At 45.7% G+C, this 26,665-nt stretch overlaps 1 protein-coding gene across 2 annotated transcripts in view; it reads left to right on the top strand.

Moving 5' to 3' along the window:
- The window catches only part of SORL1 (sortilin related receptor 1), a 154,401-nt gene that overhangs the window by 32,494 nt on the left and 95,242 nt on the right, over positions 1-26,665 (top strand). The window contains exons 6-11 of one of the 2 annotated variants that reach the window (XM_041770729.1): positions 3,514-3,694; positions 14,922-15,023; positions 16,193-16,362; positions 21,601-21,793; positions 24,105-24,222; positions 24,437-24,510. In XM_041770729.1, the coding sequence (XP_041626663.1) occupies positions 3,514-3,694; positions 14,922-15,023; positions 16,193-16,362; positions 21,601-21,793; positions 24,105-24,222; positions 24,437-24,510 (838 nt within the window). Of the gene's footprint in view, positions 1-3,513; positions 3,695-14,921; positions 15,024-16,192; positions 16,363-17,850; positions 18,007-21,600; positions 21,794-24,104; positions 24,223-24,436; positions 24,511-26,665 lie in introns of those variants that run through there. The other variant, XM_041770730.1, reaches the window with a different exon arrangement.

Raw genomic sequence — 26,665 nt, 5'->3', positions numbered from 1 at the left:
CATGACCTGAGCTGAAGGCAGATACTTAACCGAAGGAGCCACCCAGGTGCCTCTGTCTGCCTCTTTTATAGAATGAAAGCTCCACAAGGGCAGGGGCTTAGGCCAGTTTTGTTTACTGATATAATATAACCCCAGTGAATAAAGCATTAAGATTTTGACTTTGGTAGAGATCGTCAAATTTGTACAGAGTGTCAAATTTTGCTCTCACCTCAGTAACATAGGATGGTGCCTCTCCCAGCCAGTGTGTTAGGCAATACATAGTATCTTAGTGTGGTCTTACTTTGAATTTTTCTTATTACAAGTGAGTTTGAACATCTTTTTAACTGCTTAAGGGTCATTATTATTATTTTTTTTAATGACATGTCTGTTCATGCCCTTTGCCCTTTTTCTATTGAATGGTTAGTCTTTTCATTGACTTCTAGGAGCTCCTTGTATATTTGAGGATGGTCCTTTGTGACATGAGGTATCACATGATGTTCACTTCTAATTCTCAGCATATCTTTTGTGTTTTCAGTTTTCCATGTGGTTTTTAAACCTCATGAAATGCATTGGTACATGTTGTCTGTGCTGCTTCTAGCTCTGTTGGAAGGGGAATGTCTTTGAGTTGGTATTGCTTCCTTGGTGAATGAGGACAGTGAAGATGGAGGGAGCGCGGGAGGGGCCTTGCAGCCGAGTGTCTTCAAGCTCCATTGGGGTTCCTTTTCAAAGAGGGCGCCTGTTTCTGATCCTTTTGTTTTTTTCCTTGGGCAGAAGAAATTCACTAGTGTCCTAGTGAAATTGTAACCACACTCTTAGCCAAGTATAACCTCCACCCAAGGAGTACCATTAGAACTTCCTTTTGTTTTATTTGAATTTTAAGGGGACAGATTGTCCTTTTATCTGTTTAGGTAACCATATATTAGGGGGGCGCACTGGAAGGATGGCTGAGTAAAGGAACACCACGTTTGGGGATTTGTAGGTTGTACTTGTGCCTCTGTGCATGGATGCAGATATCTTAGGGGAAAGGACTGGCCTATCTTATTTTAGATAATGACATGTCTGGTGTCAGGGAATTTCAGGCCGTTTGGAGGATTTTTCCCCTAGGATTTCCCATAGTGAGTGAGAGTGTAATCTAACTTCTCTGAGAAGAATGGCATACATTTATTCAATAACGCGTGGCAGCCTGGGAGCAGCAGGAGGCCGGAAAACCAGTGATCTGTGTAATCCAGAGCTGGAGATTGGCAAGACAGGACAGTGGAAGGGCGGTCGGGGAGGGACTCCGGGATGCCCCGTGGAGCATCGCTCATGGGCTGTGGGTGAGGCCAGGTGAGGACTGGTGCCTGTGTCCAGAGATGGAGCAAGGCTTGGGATTTTCAAACGAGGGCAAAGGCAACAGTAGTGGAAGGCTAGCGATTGCAAAGTAGCAGCATTTGTAGGTGGAGTGGCTCTCAGAAACGGGAGGTCCATGTCCCTACATGGAAGAGAATTGGGAGGGAAGCCACAGCGCTTTTTATCTCTAGATACCGCTTTTGTTTAGGAAAAGAATAACAGAGGTGAGCTCAGTTTCAAAAATTATCTGAGTGAAGGTCCCTTCCTCTCTGCCTTTTTAAAAATATCCAGCAGCTTTGTTTTAATTTGCATATCCTCTAGGGTAGAGGAAGTACTTTAATCAGTACTTCTAATTGTGGAAGAGAGAGAACATGCCACCACCCCCACACAGACGCACACAGAGAATCTGATGATGAGCAGTTGTCTCCTGCACTGGGACGGAGGCCGCTAGCTTCTCCAGTGCCCTGCTGAGACTCCAGATTGTGGGGAGAAAGTCGCATCTTTTGGTTTTCTATTTCCTATCTCCCCTCCTTCCTTCCTTCTCATGCTTTTGACAGTGTATGTTTGAAGGAGTGTTATTTCAGAGCCTTCGTCACCCTGAGAGCCATCATGCATATGGTGCTGTGCCAAGACAAGTACAGAAGCGAGTCCTGCCTTTCCTTGGGTCATCCCTGCGTGTCCCCCCCCCCCCCCCCCCCCCCCCACGCCGAGGCTCTCTTATTTTGCCCCATGCACTGAATGGTCTGCCTGGCCTGGTATCTTGTTGAGTGCTAGGAAACCTAAGGCAGATTAGTCCTCCTCCCAGCTACCATTGGGGGCCTCATTTGGAGGGGACCTCAATTCTGAGATTCTTCTCGAGAGAGTTCGACTTAGTCAACCTTACAGCATTCAGTTTGGAAATGCACTGAATTCGTGGACCACCTTTGTACTGTGGTGCAGGAATTCAGTGCAGCAAGATTCAGCTCAGCTGGGAGCCCTGTAGGACAAAAAGAAATAGAAGACGTGGCCTTTAAAGCCATCTGTACTCTCTCTAGGAAGCTCAGACACGCACGTTATGATGAACAATAGGACGCGATGAATAAGATGCACCACTGTGAATTAAGAAGCACCGCTGTATAAAGTCACAGGAGTGATTCCCACATCCACCCACCTAAGGCAGTTTTCTACCTTTGTTTGAAACTCACGTAAAATTAATATGTAAGCTTTGAAATTGAGCACTGCACGGCTACACTGCGGGTATTGGGAGAAGGAAGGAGAGCTTTGGGGGAGGGCTTCCTGGAAGGGGGCCTTGAACAGGACCTCAGAGGATGAGTAGGGTTTGGACATGCAAATCAGAGTGCCTGCAGGGGTGGGGGCATCCCTGCAGAGGGTGCTCTGTTGGCAGAGCACAGGGAGCAGGAGAGCGATGAGCTCTGAGCTTCTGAAGGACACTGGGGAGATAAGTACACGTGAGAAAGAGTTTGTGTAGGGCAGCCCCAATGGCTCAGCGGTTTAGTGCCGCCTTCGGCCCAGGGTGTGATCCTGGGGACCCAGGATCGAGTCCCATGTCGGGCTCCCTGCATGCAGCCTGCTTCTCCTTCTGCCTGTGTCTGCCTCTCTGTCTCTCTGTATCTCTCATGAATAAATAAATTTAAAAAAAAGTTTGTGAAGGAGTCTCGCAGAGCGTGACTTTTTACTGGCAGGATGAGTCCTGATTGCATGATGGGTGACAGCGCCACAGGATGGACCAACAGCGGGGGCAGGGTCCCTTAGCAAGGCTGGGCTTGCTGGTTCCTCCTGTGGTTTCTTCTAGAGCTGTTGTGAGAGCCTCCCGCCCCAGGAAAACACACTCCTTGGTTCTCTGAGGTTTGTAACTTGAGGCCAGAAACTCAGCTGACAGCCCCAAGCAGTCCCTTGCCTATTGATTCCAAAATACCCCGCCTTGTACTTTTTCCTCTCTTTGCTCTTCTTGAGCTTGGCCAAGGCCGGCCTTAAGGGAGACCCAGGGCGCTTTGAAGCACAGTAGCAACCTAAACCCTGGGCAATGGCAGTCCCTTCCCGTCTTCGAGCCGAGGAGCACCCAAAGGGCTGCGTTTGTGGCAGAGTGGATCATTTGTCCCCCCCACCATCGTGTCCTTAAATTCCAGTTGGCTGTCTGCATGGCCGAGCCTCCGTGCCTCTCGTGGTGACACACGGAGATGAAAGCGACCGCTCTCTCTCCCCCAGGGGTATCGATCCCTATGACAAGCCCAACACCATCTACGTGGAGCGGCACGAACCCTCCGGCTACTCCACGGTTTTCAGAAGTACGGACTTCTTCCAGTCCCTGGAGAACCAGGAGGTGATCCTTGAGGAAGTGAGAGACTTCCAGCTCCGGGACAAATACATGTTTGCTACAAAGGCGGTGGTAAGTGGACGGCGCTCAGGAACGCGTACACTCCTTCCAAGTTTCCCTTCTCAGGGTCTGCATCCTGGGACCGAGCAGGTGAGTTTACGTCTTGCGGGGAGAGGGTCAGTGCGCCAGGAGCTTGACTGAGGGACACTGGACGTAGACAGACATTCCCATGGGGCTTGAGTGGTCTCGGAAGGTCGGAGGAGTGGAGAAGCCTGGACAGCCCTTTGGGATGTCTCTGGGCTCTTGGGATTTGGTGGTTCCTGGTAGCCAGGCATCCTTGTCAAACACAAGTGTCTTTGAAATCCCAATTGAAAGAACCCCGAGAGGAGAGGTGGGGCTCAGTGGCAATTTTCTTTAATCTCGCTGCCTGATCTCCTTTCAGATTAGGCAGATTTCGTTGGGAATTTTGGACACATGTTAATTTCCATGGCTAATAGAATGTGTAGTCATTGGCTAGTGGGAGTTAATGCTCTAAGAAAAGCAGTGATTAAGCTTCCAGCTGTCAGTAAGTAGCTTAATTCTCAGCCTTTGGGAAAATCTTCCCCTTGATTTGACGTGTTGGATGGAGCCAGATGCTGGAACGGGTGGGGGCTTGCTCATTTAAAACTAGAGTTGATTATTTAACAGGGCTTGCCTTGCGACAAGTTGCAAGTGGCAACTGTCCTGCCCTGTGTGAAGGGAAAAGCCCCCCTGAGGAGAGCAGATTGGGCTCCTCTTCCTGGAGTGCTTATTTTCTCAATGATGGCCATTCCTTCCTTGACTTCGGGCTCTGAAGACGGTCTCTGGTCACTGGCAGGTGCTTTGCCTTCCATCACAGTTAACCTTGTGGAACTAAAATCAGGTGTAATGTTTTCCCCTAGGTTCTTGCTTAAAATACATGAATTGGTAGCAGGCCAGGCAGAGGCAGGCCGCTCCCTTTGGAAGGATTCCAGGGTAGAGACAGGACCTCCCCAGCAAGGAAAGCAGAGAATCAGGTTGAGATGAGAGGAAGAGAAGATGTGGGTGGCTAAAGGCAAGAGTGGTTCCCCATTATATACTTTGCAAAAAGTTTTTAGAGTCACTATTAATTATAGTGGTTTGTCTTCTGTTAGGCTGTTTGCATTGGGTCACTTGCCAGATAGTTCCTTTCCTGCCCTGCTTATCACTTTATCTCTTTCTCTTATGTACACACACACACACACACACACACACACACACAGGCTGTGGCCCAGAAGACAGGCATCCTTGGATTGCCTTGGGCCAGGGTACAGAGACGAGAGGGGTGGGGGAATGTGGGGTGAGAAGCCAGGCCTGAGCACTGGTACCTTGTGACATCCTCTTGGCAGTGCTGAGGTCCTGGAGTGTTCCTGGGTCTTCTCTGTTTTAGTTCTTTGGGCCTGAATTTATTTATATGATTTTAATTTCTTGAATTTAAGATGCAGTAACTGATGCCTAGATTTGCCTACTGACTGACTGGGGCTGAGGCGGAGAGGCCTCATTGCATTGCCCCTCTTTTTTCTGGATCTTACACCTAAGAGCTGAGGTGGGAGCTTTCTAAGCCCTCCATTCCTACCTAATAGCTATGTCTGTTCTCATGCCGTAGCTTATTTGTAGGGTGCTGGCAGCAAGTTGATTGTTATTCCTGGCCAGTGGTGAGCTCAGAGGCGGTGTCTGATGTAGTACCCAGATCTTGCACAGTGCTTGATGTGTAGCAGATGTACAGTAGTTGAATGAATGCCATCTTTGCCTGCCTGATTTAGAAAGCAGAGCCAGTAGATTTTGGGAGGGAAAGTTGGTGGTCTTAAATGATTGGTACTTTCAGAGTCAGCTTTCACCTCTCTGTGGTTTATTTATTTACATGATATTGGTGGCAAAACTATTTTTGTGTTTGGCTTCATCCTTTAGCACGTGGACGGGCCACGAGATTCCAAGGTCAATGGTGTTAATTAGAGGCTCTAGGTCAGATGAGGTAGGCCACCACATGGAAAGATTTCTCAAATTGTGGTCTTAGGAGCACTCACGGTACCATCATGCAAGAGCACTTGTTCCAAAAGCAGATTTCAAGGCCCAAATGCATTTTGTTCTCAGCATTCCCTAGGCTGCCTAAGAAACTCTAAAATTTGAGAAGTTCTTCCCTGAGGCCTTCTGTAGGCAGAAGAAGCTTGTGATAATAGTCAATTCTGTTATCAAAGGATCATTGTAGATTGGATGGGTTGATGAGGGAAGAGACCCAACTGGCAGTGGATGATAAAATGAGTGTTTTCTCCCTTTAATTTCTTCCTTTTTATTACATTAGACTGCTGAGCCATAAGGATAAACAACATTGGCCTTGGTTGGGTAACCATATCAGTGGGAGTGTTGAGGTCTGCAAGTGTAACTTCTTATCTGGGGTGTGCTTAGCACTCAGGCTGCCTGGGTTTGGGGAATTCTGAGTGACCTTAATATTAAATGGATTCAAATCAAATTAGGAAAGTCAAGGAACTAATTGCAAAACCACAGAAAATTGGTTTTGGGTGATTAACTCTTTTGCTTTTTTCCAGTACCATGAATGATTACAATTCTTTGCAAGTTAGCTTTTTAGAACATGTGGGGACAGCCATCTGGATTCTGGACTGGAAGTGGTATCTGAGTCTTCAGAATCCACTGGTGCCCTGTTAGCCTGGCTCTTATTTCATATGTGGTTTGTGTCTGATGCCCTTTGGTTTTTTTTTTTTTTTTAATAAAGATTTTATTTTTTTTTAGAGAGAGAGGAGGCTTGTGCGAGAGTGTGTGGAAGGAGAGGGGCAGTAGTGGGAGAGGGAGAGAAAGTATCTCAAGCATAATCGACAAGGAGTGGGGAACCCAGTGTGGGGCACTCGACCCCACGACCCTGAGATTATGACCCAAGCTGAAATCAGGGGTCAGTCACTCAACTGGCTGAGCCACTCGAGTGCTCCCCTTTGATTTTTTTTAACCCAAGCCTAATTTTTATACCTTGTTTTTTGACATGAAGTTCACTTACTTGTCTCAATAGTCTACACTAAAATGATAGGCCAGTAAAGCAGCAATGAGGCGTTTCTGCAAACTGGACCAACATCGAGTCGCTAACTTGGAAATATACAGCTGTTAGGTTCTTTCTGGTAGATAGCAATAGTTGCCAAAATGTTGGAAATAAGTGAGGACTAGCTGCTTCTCAGTAGCTTCACCACCCGTAAATCATGAAAGCCAGGTATACACCTTTCTTGCACAATTGATACATCAGTAAGCAAAGACCTAATGTATGGGCTTAATGACATTTCCTCTCTTCTTCTGAGTGGTATAAACACAATGTTCTAGAGCAGGAATGGGCAAGCTATGGCCCTTCACTTGTTTTTGTCAATAAAGTTTTATTGAAACAGCTATGCTTATTTGCTTACAAGTTGTCTGTCACTGCTTTTATGCTATAGTGACAGAATTGAATAGTTGTGTGGAGGCAGGATGGCCCACAACCCTAAAATATCTCTATATGGATCTTCACAGAAAACCAGTCCTGTTGTAGAGGCAAGATTCTGTTACCCTTTGCACTGGCATCAGGCAACCAGAATCCTCTTGTGTAAAAGCTTTTAAAGGACACCTGGGTGACTCAGCGGTTGAGTGTCTGCCTTCAGCCCAGGGTGTGATCCTGGTTCAGGGATCAAGTCCCATGCCGGGCTCCTTGCAGGGAGCCTGCTTCTCCCTCTGCCTATGTCTCTGCCTCTCTCTGTGTCTCTCATGAATAAATACATAAAATCTTAAAAAAAAAATAAAAGCTTGATAAGTCATAGCCATTACCCCTAAAAATTCAGGTTACAGGCCTCCTTAAATTGTTATGCTCTGTTCATGCCAGAGTACTATCTTTAGGATATTCAAGCCAGTTCAAATATCCTGCATGCCACCGATCTCCCTTGAGAACTCATTTCTACTTTTGCCATTAGGACTGACCAACCACTATTGAAAACCAATTTCTAATCTTCATTATGCTAATTTAAAGCCTCTAATGTTGATGGAGATAAAAAGACAACTTAGTTATTGTTTCAAGATGGTGGACTTTTTTTTTTTTTTAAAGATTTTATTTATTCACAAGAGACACAGAGAGAGGCAGAGACATAGACAGAAGGAGGAGAAGCAGGCTCCATGTGGAGAGCCCAATGTGGGACTCGATCCGGGGACTCCAGGATCATACCCTGAGCCAAAGGCAGATGTTCAACCACTGGGTCACCCAGGTGTCCCAGGATGGTGGGCTTCTCTATGAACAGTTAGCTGACCTCACTTGGGGTGTGAATTTTAGGGTAACTGACCCAAAGCAAGCTATTGATGAATTATTTTAATTATAACATTACTTAAATGTACGCAAACATAAAGCTAGGTATAAGCACGTAATGCATGTAATTTATACGCAACAATAAAACCCAAAAACCTTTACAGATTATAAATAAAAGTGTAATACCAGTAAATTTAAAATTAACTTTTATAACACCTGTATTGAGATATAATTCATATGCCATAAAATTCACCCTTTTAAGGTGTGCAGCTCAGTGGTTGTTAAGTATATTCACAAAGTTGTGTAATACTTATCACTCTCTAATTCCAGCACATTTTCATTGCCCCACACTCCCATTCCCTCCCATTCCCTCCCCTCCTAGCCTCTGGCAACCACGAATCTATTTTCTGCCTCATAGAATCGCCTGTTCTGGACATTTTATGTAAAGAGAATCCTATACTATGTGACCTTACTTGTAACTGTTTTCTTTCCTAGTGTAATGTTTTCAGATTTCATCTGTGTTTATTATGGATCATCAGAATTAATGTCTTTAGGTCCACTGCCTCTCTTGCCAGTTAAAATTTTTTGTTGAACCCCTTTGTGATTTTTTTCTTGTGAGTTCTTGTACTTTCCCACTCAAGAATTTGTATCTTGGGCGCCTGGGTGGCTGTCAGTTAAACAGCTGCCTTCATCTTGGGTTGTGATCCTGAGGTCCTGGGATCGAGGCCTGCATCGGGCTCCCTGTTCGACGGGGAGTCTGTTTCTCCCTCTGCCTCTTTCTCTTTTCCTCATGAATGAATAAATTTTAAAAACAATTAAAAAAATAATTTGCATCTCTATAATTTCTGTTTCTTTATAGATAGTCTGTCTTTGGTGAGACAGTTGTTCTCATACTTTAATTCTTGTGACATGGTTTCCCATGGTTACCTATTTATGATAGGGGATTTAAATTTTTTGTCTGTAATTCCAGTATTTGGCCTTCCTCAGCAGCGGTTTCTCTTGACTCTGTGTGTGTGTGTTGTGTCTGAGTATGGGCCATACTTTGCTGTTTGCTTGTCCTGTCATCCTTTTATTAAAATCAGACATTTCAGATGGTATCACGAGGCACCTGCTCATTTCCAAGTGGCCCCTTCCCAGAATGTTTTTTGTTGCCTTTTCCTCCTGTTGCCTATTTTGATTTTGTTTGTGAGTTTCCTTCATTAATTTGGTAGAGTTTGTAGTCTTCATTGTGTTTGACTGTTGAGTATTTAATAATTAGGCTTGAAGGTTGGCCATGATTGAATAGTGATTTTTCTCAAATGCTTTGCACAGATAAATCTGGTGGCCTTCGCTGAGGGCTTCTGAGCGTGGGCTAGGGGCTTGTGGTCTGGCCATCCACAACTCTACCTTAGCCTTCGGTTCCTGCTTCTGTAGAGCCTCCAGGTGATTACCTGGCCATGAGAGATGAGGCCCTTATTGCTTCTCTCCTGAGCAGACTCACACCTCTTGCGTGGAGACCTAGTAGGTTCCCTGGGATATTTCAGAGCTTATCGAAGCCTCTTCTGGGCATTTACTGCCCCAGCTTTTCCTTTCAGGCTTCTTTTTTTTTATTTTTAAAGATTTTATTTATTTATTCATGATAGACATAGAGAGAGAGAGAGGCAGAGACACAGGCAGAGGGAGAAGCAGGCTCCATGCCAAGAGCCAGATGTGGGACTCGATCCTGAGACTCCAGGATCACGCCCTGGGCCAAAGGCAGGCGCTGAACCGCTGAGCCACCCAGGAATCCCTCCTTTCAGGCTTCTTAGCCTTCCATGAGCTCCAGGTGGTCATGTCTTGCCAGCAGCTGTGATGTTAAACGTCTGCCATTTGTCACTGTTTCCCACAAACGGCTTGGCTGTCGGTCTGTTGGTACAGTGAGCTGAGTCAGGTTATATGGAGAGAAGACCCGAGAATGCAGTTTTCAAGCTAGCTGTGGCAGTCATCTGTCCCCTTCAGTGGCTCCGGGGCTGCTGGTCTTCCCAGTTCTTGGAGCTGCCAGGCTGTGGGTTTCTAAGGCTGCTGCAGAGCTAGGGAGAAGGGGATGGGATTGAGGCCACAAAGTTGCCTCTTCTTGCTGAGCTTTGCCACTGATTTCCAATAAGTGCTCCTTGGGTTTTGGCAAGCCTTTATTTAACTTTTAGAATTGTGAAAAAGTTGACTTTGAGAACTTTGGTTGGGGTTCTTGTTGCTTTTCAGAGGAGTGGATTTTGAGTTCCTTCCTCTGCCATTCTGGATGCGCTCCCAATTAATACTAACTTTGTAGAACTTTTTCTTTTTTTAAAGATTTTATTTATTTGAGAGAGAGGGAGAGAGAGAGAGCACGAACAGGAGGAGGGGCAGAGGGAGAGGGAGAAGCAGACTCCCTGCTGAGTGCAGAGCTCAATTCCAGGGCTCTACCCCAGGATGCCAAGATCATGACCTGAGCTGAAGGCAGATGCTCAACCTGCTGAGCCACCTAGGCGCCCCTAAAACTTTTTATTATGGATGTTTTCAAATCTATGTAAAAGAACAGTTTATACTTATAGGACCTCCGTAGGTGCCCTCATTCAGCCTCAATACTATTTACATTTGTTAATCTCTTTTCAGCTGTGTAACCTACTTATTTTTTTCTTGGAATGGTTTATTTTATTATTAGTATTATTTTTTTAAGTAGGCTCCCCACTCAGCATGGACCCCAATGTAGGGCTCGATCTCACAACCCCAAGAGCAAGACCTGAGCTTAGATCAGGAGTCAGACATTTACCCGGCTGAGCCACCCAGGCACCCCTTTTCTTGGGATATATTAAAGCAAGTCATAAATACATATATATAAAATATCTGTAAAACATTATCTATAAATATTTTAGCATAAACGACGTTAACGTGGATGATGATGTTTTGCTGATCCTTCACTGCTTCAGAGGGGAAGGTGGCAATGGATGCTAGAGCCCCAGTGCTTCTGAACTGGGGTCCTTGTCCCCCACGTGCTTTGGAGTCCCTCATTCTCCGGCCACTTTTCTCCGTGAAATGTTTGATTGAAGAGCTCACTGTGACATCCTGTGGCCTTCACTTGGCAAGAATGTGTCATTTATTTAGTTCTCTCTGCTCTTTTCTCCTTGACCTCTCATTTCCTTTGATATAATCTCAAACGTAAGCATAAATGCACATTCTGAAATTCAGATTATTCAGATTCTTATATTAATTTATGTTTCCTTATCAGGATGAAAACACCAAATAAAAAAAATCTTATCACAGATTCTCAGACCCTGTAATATTGGCATAACTTGAAACGTTTAAATAACTCTTTGGATGCTGGCGAAAGTATTGTGCTGGGAGCTGTATTAACTGGTATCACCTTTCAGGAAGGCTGTTTATTCTGTCAAAACTGAAAATTTTGATCTAGTGGTTTTGAGAATGGCATCCTACAGATATTCTTGTGTACTTCCAAAAAAGGTAACATATACAAGCATGTCCACTGAAGAATGTTTCTGGAAAATATGTCAGTGCCCATGAGCTGTTAAACAGAAGATGTCCAAGAGACTCTATGAGTGAAGAAAGTTGAATGGCATAACAACATTTCTATCACGATCTGCGTTGTATGTGGAAAATAAAATTGCAAATGTTATCAAATTAGCATTGTGTTTGATTACTGGTAATGGACTAGAAATAGAAGTGCCTTAGTGAATACAGAAACATACTTTTCTCTCCTCAGGGCTGCCTATTGGTAGCCAAACTACGGCTGGTATGTGGGTGCCCTGGTGTTATTGGGGACCTAGGCCTCTGTCTGTTCCACAAACCTAATGATTTCCATTCTCAGGGTTCCTTCTTGGTCCAGAATATCTATACTAGCCTTTGAGTCTTTATGGGAGTTAGAGTAAGGAGAGAGAGGCCAAATAGGACCCCTTCCCACTGATGAAGTCTCTCAGCAGCCTTCTTAGAAACCAACACACCACTTAGGTTTACAATTACTGCTTAGAACTCAGTCATGTGGCTGCACTTAGAGAACCCCAGTGGCTTATTTGGGGTGGCGGTCAAGGTCTTGTTGCTAAGGAGGAAGGATAATGGATGTTGGGTACGTGTAGCATTATCTGTCACCATATAAATATGCTCAGGTGTGATGGCACAGAACACTTCTGAAAGACCCCATGAGAGCCTGTTACCAGCAGAGCGTTGGTAAGCTGTTACTTTCTGGAGGGTCGGGCAGGAGGAGAGAGTGGAGGGTTGGGAGCTGAGGTTCTGCATTCTACCTCACCCCTGTCTGTACTGTTGGATGTTTCTTTCTTATGAGCACGTTTTACTTTTATAATTGTGATTAAGAGAAACTCAGCAGCCACAAAACCCCATGGTTTGTTAAGGAAAAATATTAGGGGCTAATGATACATCTATTTGACAGTCCATAGTGTGCCACAGTTTAATTGTTAATTTTTTTTAGGATTTTATTTATTAGAAAGAGATAGCGAGAGAGAGCAGGAATGGGGAGGAGGAGAGGGAGAAGCAGGCTCTCCATGAGCAGGGAGCCTGACATGGGGCTTGATCCCGGGACCCTGGGATCATGACCTGAGCTGAAGGCAAATGCTAAACTGACTGAGCCACCCAGGTGCTCGTAATTTTTAATGTTTCTTGGTGGCGAGAAAGTATCACTTCTTAGGAGTGAGCCCGAATTGTCCAGGCTTAGGAATGATTGTCCTGGAAGGAAGTGGGATGGATGTGTTTTAAGGTTTCTTTTTCTTTTCTCCCTTCCCTTCCCTCCCCTCCCCTCTCCTCCCCTTCCCCCTCCCCTCCCCTTCCCTTCTTATAGTTGTTGCTTTTTGGTTTGTTTTGAGACTTCTTATGACTTTTGTACTCTGTGACTTTTGCATTTGTGGAGGAAGACTGGCCTTGGTATGAATTCTCCATTCTCATGCCACCCAAGAGCACTCACTAAGAATGCTTAACTAGGGGCACCTGGGTGGCTCAGTGGTTGAGCATCTGCCTTCGGCTCAGGGCATGATCCCAGGGTCCTGAGATTGAGTCCCACATCGGGCTCCCCGCAGAGAGGAGGAGTGTGTCTCTCTCATGAATAAATAAATAAAATATTAAAAAACCCCACAAAACTTAACTAATCATGGCCCCAGTGTCACTGAGAAAAGTGACTCCTTTCTAAGGTATAACCACAGTGGGATAGTAGTGAAAAAATATAAAGCATGAAAGTGTATGTTTCAACTGACATCTGTGTATTCACATATATTTATAGGGATTTATATAGGGTAACTTAAACGGATCCTCTGACCTTTATAAATAGCTATAAAATTTTATTGACTTGAGGGCTTTTGGAATCTATGCCTAACAGTCTTGCTGGGCAATGTTTTCTCATTTAGGTAATATGTTTTATGTTTTTAATAGATCCATCGTTTCCTATGGCCCCATACTTAGTACAAGCTATTAACATGGTTTTCAGTGTGCCATTTTGGAAAGGCAGTCTTTTGTACCTCTCTACCTGGCCTCTTTCAAACAAACTAATTTTAACCATTTAACATATATATATATGTGTATATATATATATATATGTGTGTGTGTGTGTGTGTATATATGGATATACACACACACAGTACTCAGATGAGTCAAGAGTAACTTCATGTTCCTCCCCTTGCTCTTCACATAGTATTTATTGGGCATATTTTAGCACATGGGTTTCATTTGTGTTATAGTTAAGAGAAATTGAGATGTTTCTTACTTTAAGAATTTAAAGTGTGTAGTAAACAGTAGCAACACGGTCAAGGGTATATGAAGCAAAATGAACCCATTCTGGCTGGGAATCTCAACATTCTGATAAGCTTAGTAGTCGCGTGTGTGATTATGTACATGTGAAGGCTTGTATCCCTTTCTGTCCAGCTAGTTGTGCAAAATTTACCTTCAGTTCTCAATCCCATACTTTATTTATTTAAAAGATTTTATTATTTATTTGTGAGAGACTCAGAGAGAGAGAGGCAGAGACACATGCAGAGGGGAGAAGCAGGCTCCCTGTGGAAAGCCTGATGTGGCTCTTGATCCCAGGACCCCAGGATCACAACCTGAGCTGAAGATAGATGCTCAACGACCGAGCCACCCAGGCATCCCAGTCCCATACTTTTAGAGCTGGAAAAACCCACACTGAGCCTTTATGGTGGCTCTTACCCTTTTTTGAATCATCAACCCTTTTGAGAATCTGGTAAAGATTGTGTGCCCTTCCCGGCAGGATGAATGAGTGCATCTATACACATGGTTTGCATATGTATTTATAGGGTTCCTGGACCATTGAAACCCATACAGAGAGAAGCCCTGATCCTAATCAGCTTCTCATTTTTGTAGATGAGTAAATTGAGACCTAGAGACGTTTAGTGATTTCCTGAGGTGGTACAGCCAGCTCTTTAATCTAATGCTTTTATACACATTTTCGAGACTCCAGCTGTGCTTTAGTATTTCTAAAACGCAGTGTGATGTAGCCAACATTGTGTGGCATGCCCTATGCCCTAGCAAAGAAAACACACTCTAGGAAAAACGTTCATCAATGAGAAGTATTAGAAGGTTGCAAAAGAGAACCGGTAAAAATTCCCTCAGCTCTTTGTGCAGGTTAAAGCCCTTTAATTCGAGTATCCTCGTCCCCTGAAAACGGGAGGGGAAAGAACATGGGAATGGGTTTTACATGCTCGGTGTGTGGCTGACCTCAGCCTGTGTGGGTGCGGGGGCTGCTAGGTTCAGCCCCCTACCTCCTCCCACGCCCAGTTGGGCCGCGGTACTGTCTGTCCTTCCTCGGGAGTATCTAATACCTGTTGCAGATTGGATGTTGGGGATCAAACGAGTGCAGCCCAAGCTGTGGAGGGAACACGGACTTTGCAAAAAATGTGCATTTGCAGTTACCCTGTGTTTTGTGTTTCTGGTAGAATCAGAGGGGTCTGACTTTCCTGTTTCCATCTTCTCTTACTTTGAGTGGCTGTAGTGTGGCACCATTAACTTTTTTTTTTTTTCCCTCCTCTTCCTTGGCAGCATCTTCTGGGCGGTCTACAGCCAGCTTCTGTCCAGCTCTGGGTGTCCTTTGACAGGAAGCCCATGCGAGCAGCCCAGTTTGTTACAAGACATCCTATTAATGTGAGTGGGGTCTGCTTGGGGGTGGACAAAAGAGTTAGTTTCCATATGCAGGGGTCAGGGGAAGGGTGTTGCTGGGATATCCTTCTGGGTAGAGCCTTTTAAAAAATTTTTTTTTTATTTGAATCTTCTTTTATTTCTTATTTATTTTAATTAAAAAAATTTTTTTAAAGTTCAATTTGCCAACATGCAGTGTAACACTCAGTGCTCATCATGCTGGGTAGGTCATTGATGGAGGCTCCCTGCGATCACTTTCTAGACAGTTCCATAGAGGGAACCATTAGGCTTTGGGCACCTTGGTCTGTTTTTTCCCTCTTCACTATTTGAAGTGCAGCTGAATGGGAGTCTTAATTTGCTTTATGTGGAGACAGACTGGCAGACAGGTTTGGGACCAGAGTCAGTGGGCCCTCAGTGTGCTGTCCCGAAGGAATGGAGAGCTGGTGACCATGAGTTATTCGTGCAATACCTGCTCTGTTGCTTACAGGTGGCTAGATTCCAAAAGGGGATAAAAGCTGGGTCCCATCCTTTTAGAAACACATACATTGGAGACACAGAGAAACAAGCAGAGGAGAAACCATATATATACATTCATGTCAAATGCTTAGCTACGGTATGTGTGTATTAGAGCGTAGAGATCAGTGGGAAAGACAGTGTGGGCTGGCGTCATCAGAGACGCCACCACAGGCAGGAGGTGGCATTTGAAGGCCTTGCCACTGACAGTCGGTGTGCTGGAAGGTTGGTAGCTCATGGGGAGAACATTCTTGTCAGTGCTTTGCTTTTTATGGCTTCCACCTTTCTTTAGTACCTTAGAGAGAATGAAAGGAAAGGAAATGCACATTAATGGATATTATAATACATACTATTGATGCACCTCATGAGAAAAAGATGTCATGAACCAAAATGAAGTTTTTAGGTCATTTGTGGGGTTTGGTGGTCCCCTCTTTGGGGCCCCATTTGCCAGTAAGCAGCTTGTTCCAGTTACAGGGCAGCCTTACCTCCTCCAAAAAGAAAATTGGCTAGGCTTTACCAAGATTTGGGAAGGTGTCTGCGGGCTCTGGGCCTGTCCCTGTCACTGGGACATTTGGAAGTCATTACTTCAGTGTGCATAGGGAAAAGTCCACTGTGCATGTGTGGTTTTTGACTTGTATATGTTTTGACTTTCGATTCCAAAGGAATATTACATCGCAGATGCCTCCGAGGACCAGGTGTTTGTATGTGTCAGTCATAGTAACAACCGCACCAACTTATACATCTCAGAGGCAGAGGGGCTGAAATTCTCCTTGTCCCTGGAGAACGTGCTCTATTACAGCCCAGGAGGGGCAGGCGGTGACACGTTGGTGAGGTAAGGAAACCGTAAGTCCCTCCCTCGCTTTTACATCAGAGCAACCAGCACCCTCAGGTTGGGTGTTTTGCAACATTAGCTGCACTTTTGGGTTCAACTGGCGAGTTTCCAGAATGCCCGCGGCTGGCTTGTGGCATGGCTTCAGCAATTGGGGGTGTGGTTGGGCTGTGAAGATTTTAAAAAGCCCTCCAGGTGATTTGGATGGGATGCCAAGGCTGAGCATGGCTGCTCTGGGTGACATTTGGAGTCACAGGCCCTGTGTCAGCCACTCCCTGGGTTCCTTTCCTTCAGTTATCTGGCTTGGGGTCTCTGAGCTGGTGGGAAAAGGCACTTGGACAGGGGTCAGCTCGGGGCAAGCTGGCATGGGGAGAGCGATGGCAGACTTGCCTCTAAGTAAGGCAGGTTAATTGACATTTTTTTTTTCTTACTGTAATTGCAAATATTGCTCCGTGGGTGACCCCGTGACCCTTGGGAGCTAGAGTCCATTCATTCTTGCTTGTCATGCGATAAGCCAGTCTTCTGTGAGACGTCTGACTGTGATGAGGATCACTCTGCTCTTGGCAAGAGCCGTCTGGTGGAGCTGGCTGGTGCGCAGCAAGGCCTGGCTCTGAAGCCGTGACCACCAGGTCACAGGGCGTGACACTGCCGTCCAAGGTCTCTCGTCATGCTGGTGATTTATTCAGTCCCCATTTCTTTTGACAAGGACGCTGCTGCTCTGTGCCAGCCCTTGTTCCAGGCACAGCAATGAGATAATATGTCCAGCAATGAAAAGTCAAAACAGGGTCCTTATTCCATGGGGCTTTTGTTCTCATTGGGGGAAGACAGGACGGAAACAAATACGTAGTTTGCCTGTTGGTGGCGAGGGCTGGGAGGCAGAGTGAACCAAGTTAAGAGGACAGGGGATTAAGAGCATGTTATTTATACAGGCTGGCCATGGAAGGCTGTTCTACGACAGTGACATTTCAGTAGGTCCTGAGTCACATGAGCAGAAAGAGGGAACAGCATGCTTGGAGGGCCTGGGGAAGGGCACTGTGGCAGAGGGAACAGCATGCTCGGAGGCCCTGGGGAAGGGTGCTGTGGCAGAGGGAACAGCATGCTCAGAGATTCTGAGGTTGGATATATTTTAGGAGCGGTGTAGAGCCAGGGTGGCTCCAACAGCTGGAAGAGGAGAGAGAGAGAGATTGAGAACATCTTCTAGGAGATAGGATCCAGGAGAGCAGGGCTCAGATTGTATAAGGCCTTCAAGGGCATGGAAGAAATTTCCTTTTTTCCTTCTAAGCAGAATATGGAGGGTTTTGACCAGAAGATGGACATCATCTGATTTAACCTGTTACATTTTTTTAACCATTTAAAAAAATTGTGACCCCACGTTACGTAAAGGAAAGAACTTGAAACATGGACAATATTACGAGTAGTTTCAGACGAATACTCAGGTGACCTGTCTTCTAAAGAAGCCGGGCTCAGTGCTGTGTGCAGAGTAGACTGCCGGCGGCGTGCGAGAATGGAAGAAGCAGGGCGCCTGGCCGTGACAGTGCTAGAGACCCAGGCTGGCCTTGCTGTCGGCAGGGCCCAGGGCAGTAGCAGCAGAGATGATGGAGATGGGCAAATTCTGATCGTTTGCTGGTAGATTTGCTGCTTGGCTTGGTGAGTCCGGGGCCCACGGCTGCTTGGGCTGAGCAGTGGGCAGAATGACGGCCGTGGGCTGAGTCCGGGCGTCAGGAGGTCAGGGGGAGCTGCGCGAGGAGCAGGTGTCTGGGGAAAGGGCAGGGCCTCGGGTTCGGATTCACCAGCTTGGAGATGCCTGTTGGATCCCCAAGGGGAGAACTTTCTGGTCCCTGACAGTGCCTTTGCATGCCCTGTTTCGGCTCTTTCAGAGGTATGTCCTATTTTATGCCTCCCCACACCCCTGCCAGTATAGACGCATGAGTTATTTATTATTCAGTGTGAGTTAATGTGTTGTAAACCATTCCTACCATGATTCAGCCTCAGGTTTTTCTGGTTTGGTCAGTGGCAGCGTCTTTGGGCTGGCTCCTGTGTCTTTGCTTTTTGTTTGTTTGTTATTTTAAGTAATTTATTGGGGTGAAATTCACATGACATTAGCCGAGCCATTTTAAAGTGAACAGCCCGGTGGCATTTAGGGCATTCGCGGCGTTGTGCAAGCAACCACCAGCTTTAATCTATTTCCAAAACATTTTCACTTCCCCAAAAGAGAACCCCTTACCCACTAAGCAGTTTCTGGTCCCAGTCTGTCCTCCCTGCAGCCCCTGGCAGCCACTAATGTCCTTTCTGTCTCTGGGGATTTACCTTCTCCAGGTATACTGTGTAAACAGAATCGTAGCATAATAAGTGACCTTTGGGTTGGTCTTGGAGCTTGCATAATGTGTTCAGGGTTCGTCCGTGTGTGTGTGTGTGTGTGTGTGTGTGTGTGTGTGTGTGTGTGCTTCATTCCTTTGTACTGGTGAATAATATTCTGCTTACTTTTTTTATAATTAGAATTATGAGCCATGATTCCTTAAGCCTTTCCCAGCCTCTGATTTTTTCCCCCCACCTTTGAGAGCCGTGGAGTGGATAAATCACAGCTTGCCAAAGGTTTCTGTATCCTCTGCGTTTGTCGGGTGTTCAGGATGACTGTCTTGTGACAGGGCAGCCAGAAGTCTTGGAGAGAAGCTCCCCAGGAAGCAGGAAGCTCACTTATGTGACCATATGGCCCTCTCATGTATGCACACGGCCCTTTACGTGGTGATGAAGGTCGCTCGTGCCCGGCCCGAGTGCCCAATCCAGTTAGGAAACTGGAAAGAGATTTATGTCTACATTCACAGACCAGCATGGGCTCAGCCTTCTTCTTGTTTACTTCAGGCTTAATCTCAGGACTGGAGATGCTCAGTTGTGCTCATTTGAGTGAACTTTTGTCACCTGCTTCTGCATCTCAGCAAGATGAGATAGGCTAAGGGTGAATTAGATTGCGTGGGCAGGCTGATTAAAAAAAAAAACCAAAACCCAAAAAAACCCACATAACACTTCTGTGTTATTTGAAATGAGTTGTTCTTTGAACTCAATAGGAAAGTGTGGTGCCAAGGAAGCAGTCCTAATTTACTTAGAGACCTGGAGTAGAATCCTTAACTGGGGGTGCCCCTGGCATCGGTGAGATGTGTCGAGCAGAAATCTCCTGGAAAGCAGTGTCTGGATGGAGGACCAGATGTGGGGATGAGATGTTGGGCCCGGCGGGGCCTCTGCGAGGGGCGAGGCGGGCGTGGGCTCTGCAGGAGAGTGGCTCAGGGGCCTGGGTGCGCTGGCGAGTGGAAATGTAGGAAAACGGACAAAGAGAGGGCACCTACGGTGAGATGAATCATTGCAGGGCCACTGGGGCACTGACAGGCATAGACAGGTTTCTGCTTGGAACCAAAAGGCAGAAATCCAGGAGAGTGACAGTCAACCTGATGGTGGTGGCTTCATGATGATGGCATCTAACTCAGGGTTGCTGAGGTCGATAAGAGCGGGTGGCTGACAGAGCTGCAACTGATTTCTAAAGAAGCAAAGAAAAATACCTCCAGGAGACCCGAGGAAACCGCGTGTCAGAATGTTTGGTTTCATTGCCACCATCTTATTTAGGATTTTTTTATTTTTTATTTTTTTAGATTTTATCTATTCATGAGAGACCCAGAGAGAGAGAGAGAGAGAGAGAGAGAGAGAGAGAGGTGGAGAGACACAGGCAGAGGGAGAAGCAGGCTCCCTTGGGGACCCTGATATGGGACTCGATCCCCAGACCCTGGGATCATGCCCTGAGCTGAAGGCAGGTGCTCAACCACGGAGCCACCCAGGCGTCCCTCACTCAGTGCCAGCATTTGATATAGGATTTTGCTCAGTCTCTCCATCTGAAGTAGCTTTGTCAGTGCTTTTTAAAAATTTTCTTTTTCTTCCTCAGAGCTTGTAGTGAGTGTGCTTCTGTCTGAACTCATCCAGCTCGAGATTTGTAGAGTGGATAATGGAAAAAAGCAGTTCTATGCTTTAATAAATTTTTTTAACCAAGCCTGGTGGCTCAGAACCCTTCTAAATAAAGGACACACTTCCAGTTTTGAAAACCACGTGGGAACTCTGGTTAGCACTTCTCAGAGATCTGTTCCATCTGTGACGTGTGTACCATTTCGGGGCAAAGCTGCTTCCCAGTGAAATAGGTACCCTGGCATAGTAGTTAAGGCCCTGGGAAGGCCTCATTCTCTGCTTCATTGGTAAAAAGTATAACCTCAAGCTTCTAGAACCTTCCTTGCTCTATGTATGGCTTCCTGGGGTTGGGGTTCTGCTGTGCATTCTGACAGGAACCCTATGGGCTTCTCCCTGAACAGGGTGTTGGATAATTAATTGTCAGTGTGTGGCCAGTGGCTGTGTATCCCTTAGCGCTGGATTCCTGCAGTTTATAAGCTCTGGCGCTTCGATTGGTGTCTGGCAAGTCTGGCTTACTGTTTCCTGTTTGTCGAGGCTCGCTGGAAGATTTGGGGTGAATCTGTCAGGGAAGAGATAGATGTGCCTCTCATCACGTCTGTGTGTTGTAGTCAGCATGTAGTCACTCCCCATGAAGAGTTATTGATCTGATAAGCATCTTGACCTTCAAAGTTAAAACACAATCACGTTTAAAAAAAAAAAGAGGGACGGGACGCCTGGGTGGCTCAGTGGTTGAGCATCTGCCTTCGGCTCAGGGCGTGATCCTGGAGTCTCGGGATCAAGTCCCACGTCAGGCTCCCTGCATGGAGCCTGCTTCTCCCTCTGCCTGTATCTCTGCCTCTCTCTCTCTCTCTCTGGGTCTCTCATGAATAAATAAATACAATCTTAAAAAAAAAGGTTACTTATCTGTAAATAAGAATGAACTACTGATTTGTGCTACAGTATGGGTGAACCTTGGACACATTACGCTGTACAAAAGTGACCATAAAAAGGCACACTTCCATGTATGTCAAATACACAGATTAGGCCAATTCAGCCACAGAAAACTGAGTAGTGGTGGCCAGGGCCTGGGGTGGGCAGGGAAGAGGGGGGATGACTGCCAGTGGGTACTGGGTTTTTTCTTGAGATGATGAAAATGTTCTGGAACTAGATCATGACACCGGTACAACACAGCATTGTGAATGTATGTAATGCCACTGAATTCTGTACTTTAACACAGTTAAATTTTACGTTATTTATAATAAAAACATACCAAGGAAATATCAGTTCAGGTTCACAGCTGCTTATTTTCTCTTACTGTAGGTATTTTGCAAATGAGCCATTTGCTGACTTCCACCGTGTGGAGGGGTTACAAGGAGTCTATATCGCTACTCTGATTAACGGTTCGATGAATGAGGAGAACATGCGATCAGTCATCACCTTTGACAAAGGGGGTACCTGGGAGTTCCTCCAGGCTCCAGCCTTCACGGGATATGGAGAAAAAATCAACTGTGAGGTACAGATGCGTTCATCTTGTTTGGGCTTTTTATATGAATTTTTAATCTGTGGTGCTACCCTTAACGGTTCCCAAACTCCACACCAGGGCAACTAGGGGTGCCGTAGTTCACTCCCAGTGAACTCTGGGATGTTTTAAACTTTTGAGAGAAACACAAGATACTTGGTATTTGTCAGTGATCATGTGAAGTACCATCTTGAGTTTCGTTCCTAGTTTCCACATTAGTTCGTGCTTTGGAAGGCATCAAACTGTTGTGAAGCCGAATTTTCTAGCAGTTGACGTGATAAAAAGCAAGTGAGAAAATCCCAGTGCGATGGGAAGTGACAGTGGTGGGATCTGAGATGATTCTAAACTTTGAGAAAGTGTGTAGTACTCAGCAGGTGCAGACATCCGGTATTAAGTAACTGTGGTTATTTAAGAGTGAAATAAAAATTTTGTTTTCTCTGTGTGTGTATATGTGTGTATGCGTGTGTATATGCACACATACTGTTATTTTGAACTGCCATTAAGTTATTAGGACATGCACACTTATTAAATTGTTTGGTCTTAACTATGTAAAAAAAAAAAACAAATGTGGGTACGTCTTCTGGTCTGAGGCTGCTATAAAAAATTTACAGGGACGCTAATTGTGTTGCAAACCAAGACAGCTTGGGAAACTCTGTTGTAGATTTTTAATTTCTGCAGAACTTTTAAAAAAGTGCCTTCCTGAATATAATTTAGGAGTCTACAATTTTCCCAATCTGTGGCTCCATCTGAAAAGCTGAGAGTACTGAAATGTATTATTTGGCCTCAGTAAGTGTTCCCACTCTCCTGAGCAGCCCTGTTCTTGTCCCTCGGAAGAACATCCTGTGGATTGAGTTCCTTGGCTTTATGTGACACCCCGCACCTCTGTTTTTGTCTCACCTGAGGGGTCTGGGGTATATAAAGTAGGTAGGCAGAAGGAACTCAGAAAAAAAAAATCAAGTAGTAGTAATTTGGGGAAAAATAATATTTAGTTAGTTACCTGGTTTGGGATTTTTGAATTTTGTTTGTCCGTGATTAAGTATGTTGACTCTACTCTATGCTGTATCTGTGATCACTAAGAAAATTTTTTTGGAAACTCTTGTTCTCCACTGACTTCTTGATTCCTCCTCTCTATTTGGCAGCAGGTCTTGCCTTCGTACATGAAGTCTAACTTTGGAGAGGCAAGATATAAGTAGATAGAGACAGATATATAGGTGTTTCTTTATTCAGGGCTGACTTCTAGATTTTGGGAGCTCTACACCAGCCTGTGTAGATGGGGGTGGCCTGATTTTGAGTGTGCCGTAGGGTCTGAGCCTACCACATTAATGGTGTTGTTAAAACTCTGCTTATTCCCCTGACTGACCCATTTATCTACGAACCATACAAGTTGGTGGGCTTTTAGTTTCTACCTGTGATTTTAGGTGGTGAAAGAACAGGTTAGTTGGCAAATATGTGAGACCCAACCTAATCTGATCCAGTTTTCATTTGCTAAACAGTGTTGCTAGCAAGATGGATATTTCCTAGAGAGATCCTTTTGTTATAAAAGTAAGTAGACGTAGCCGACCAGGTTCCCAGGTAAAAACCTGTTAACATAAGCACACAGACCTACCCTGCTTAGAACACCAGACGAGGCTGAGTAACATTTGACAATCACATTCTGGCCAAGAGATGTTGGTGTGACCATACAGCAAATAACTCTGCAGAACTGTTAAAATCGGAACGCCAGTGGCGGAGGCCGGTTCGAATAACTTGTTTTGCAGCGGACACTGTAGAGTTGGTTCTTTGTACAAATGCTGACTACTTAAAAACTGTTGTAATGTGGATCCCTTGGTGTTTATAGCTCATATGTTGTACATCTGGGAGCTTATCAGTGAGACTTCATGATCTCTAATTCTTGATTTTTCCCTCTGATGGAATTGCTTAAATCACATTTGAAATATATCTCTACGGACTTAAAAAAAAAAGAAGTCCCATCAAATCATTTCATTTCTCTTTAAACAGAGGGGGGGTAGCTTTCAATCTATTCGAGTTGACACTGATGCCTAAGTGCTATCCTCTGCGAGCCTTAGGAGGAATTTTTTTATTCACATTTTTCTCTTCTCTTCAGTGATAGGCATTTATGTGGTTCAGGTAATCCCATCCACCTGGGGGTGCGTGGGGGGCCCCTGGGCTGTGAGTCTCGTTTCCTTTGGGCCAGATTTCCTTTCTCGGTGTGTGGCTGCACTGTCTGCACACAGGCCCCAGTGTTTTGAGGGAGCTGGAGGCATCGTGTCACGTGCTGACGGGGTCTGGAACTTGTGTCCTGTAGCTCTCCCAGGGCTGTTCCCTCCACCTGGCCCAGCGGCTCAGTCAGCTGCTCAATCTCCAGCTTCGGAGGATGCCCATCCTGTCCAAGGAGTCCGCTCCCGGTCTCATTATTGCCACTGGTAAGTCTGCTTTGCTCGTCCCCGTTCAGGGGTTAAGCATTTCTGTTATGTGCAAGCCAACTAGGCGGTGACCACTGACATCTGCTGTAGCAGCTGCTCTTTGTGGTTTTGAGACATTTTTGGTGGCTAAATACTACTCAGAATTTCTGGTTGGGCAAGGTGAGCGTCTGACATATTCTTGAAATTAAAAGTAATTATGCCTCTTGCATTTTAGGTTCAGTGGGAAAGAACTTGGCAAGCAAGACGAACGTGTACATCTCTAGCAGTGCCGGAGCCCGGTGGCGAGAGGTCAGCTCCCCACCCCCACCCCTAGCTCCCGGGCCTCAGCCCCCAACCCAGGTTCTGCTTTATTGGAGAACACAGTTGTGCCTGCGCATTTCAGGAACACGTGTGGCTGGTGGTGGAGGCCAATGGTGCCAAGTATGACTATAAAATAGAAAGAGGTACCCAGAGCCACACATGAGCATCAGCTGCACTGATTTGTGTTCGCACCTTGTAATGTGGGCTCGTGAGTTTGCCAAAAATATTACTTTGAATCAAAAACAGACCTTTCCTTCCCCCTACGTCTGTAACTTTAACTAAATGTTCCAAGAGGACAAAGCAATATCTCTTTTGCTTACCTCTTTACCCCTAGGACCTAGCAGTGCCTGGTTATGGAGTGGGTGCCCCTTAAATCAGCAAATGACAGTGTGGCCGTAGTGGTGTCTGGTGTGAAGTTGGCTGTGTATTGTCGTATCGTTTTGAAATAGAAGTCAAGCCCTTTCCTCAGTGGGGCTGTGGTGGGCAGGCACTTTGTTTCCCTCTCTGCTGTGGAAAGAAGATGTTTTGCCTTGAGTCTGTAGAACTACTTTGGATCCTTGGCACTGCTGATACCAGTCCTGAAAGTTGAGCTAGTTTCATAGTCCCCAAATGCTAAATCAGCCTCAGACATTAGAGGATTGCCAAACTTGTAAAAAAGAAAAAAAAAATGCTTTCACCAGCCTCCCGTGAATTACGAAGGCCAAGGAAAGAAGTACATCTGGTCTCCTTCTGTAGGGGCTGCTTACAGGGGTGCTCTGCTGTGTGTGCAGGGAGCCCCCAGGAGCACTCAGTAGATCATGGGACAGGAATTTAATTGAGCACCTTCTGTAGGCGGAGCATGACGTCAGGAGGGATTTGGAGTTCTCAGAAGAGCCAGCCAACCTCACATCCTCATGATGCTGCTTATTGGGGACGCGATATGTACACGTTTGTATTTAAATACATACTATGCAAAGCATTAATGATACCCAGTGTTTGTTTGGCTCTGTGCAGTTTACAGAAACCTATCACATATCTCACCTCCTAGGAGGAGGGCTTACCATCATCCCTCAGGTGAGGGATCTGGGCCCCAGACATTGTGTGTGTGCATTCATTAAGAACAGTGCAGCATGGTAGAGGACACAGGTATTTGGATGAAAGATGTCAAGGCCCAATTGTCAAAAAGGGTGAACAGTTTGGAGTTTGGGGGAGCATCCTTGCTGTGCTCCCCTGGGAAGGATTAAGCAGCTGCTTTCTTCTTCATAGGAGCCAGACATTCCTTTTGAAATTGGGTGTTCTCTCCTAGGCAGATAGGCTTGTGGTTTGTTGGGGCCTTCTGATGTTGTTGTAATCTGGGATTTGAGCATTTGCAAGTGATTTCCTTCTGGATAGAAAGCAGTGTCTTGTTCCTCCTCTGGTGAAGTGGTGTGGTCTGGCTAATGCTGGGGCAGCTGTCATTGCCTCCTGCCAGGCACGCTTCACACCTGCCAAGACACAGCCGTCATACAAGGGACCCTATTTTTGGAAAGAGCAGAGAGCTAAGTAGGGGAGGGGAAGGTTGAGACCATGTCTGCGGGAGTGGGCACCTGAGTCCCTGTGGGTGGCAGTCACATGGGAGGGGCAGCCTATGGGTGTGAGGAGCATCAGGGATGGCAGGAGATAGGATAGGATACAGTGGACAAGGCTGTCTAGAAAATTGGTGAGTAGAACTCTTGTTCCCCTTCCACGACTTACCAGTGGTGCAAATTCTCTGATCCTGAGTTCCTTTTCTGCACTTTTCTTCCTTAACTTTACTGAGGCATGTGGAAGCAGAGTGAACTCTGCATATCTAAAAGGTACAGTTGGATCAGAAGTGGTCACCATTGCTACACTGTTGCCAACACCACAATGAAGATGGCAACCATTTCCATCACTCCCCAAAGTATCTTCCTTCCCCCTTGTAATCCATCCTTCTCTTTACCTGGTCCCTGCCAGATATTAGTTGGCATTTTCTAGCATTTTATATAAATGGACTCCATACACAGTCTTTTTGCCTGGCCTCTGTCCCTCATCATGGTGATTTTGAGGTTCATCCATGCTGGTTTTGTGTATCAGTGGTTCTTTTCCAATTTATTATTAATTGGTATCCCATTGTAGGGATATCTCACAACTTGTTTATCCACTC

The sequence above is a fragment of the Vulpes lagopus genome, chromosome 10 (assembly GCF_018345385.1).
Source record: "Vulpes lagopus strain Blue_001 chromosome 10, ASM1834538v1, whole genome shotgun sequence".
In the NCBI taxonomy this organism is placed as follows: Eukaryota; Metazoa; Chordata; class Mammalia; order Carnivora; family Canidae; genus Vulpes; species Vulpes lagopus.
Note: the sequence above shows the minus strand (reverse complement) of the source record. Positions and strands in the feature narration are given on the sequence as shown.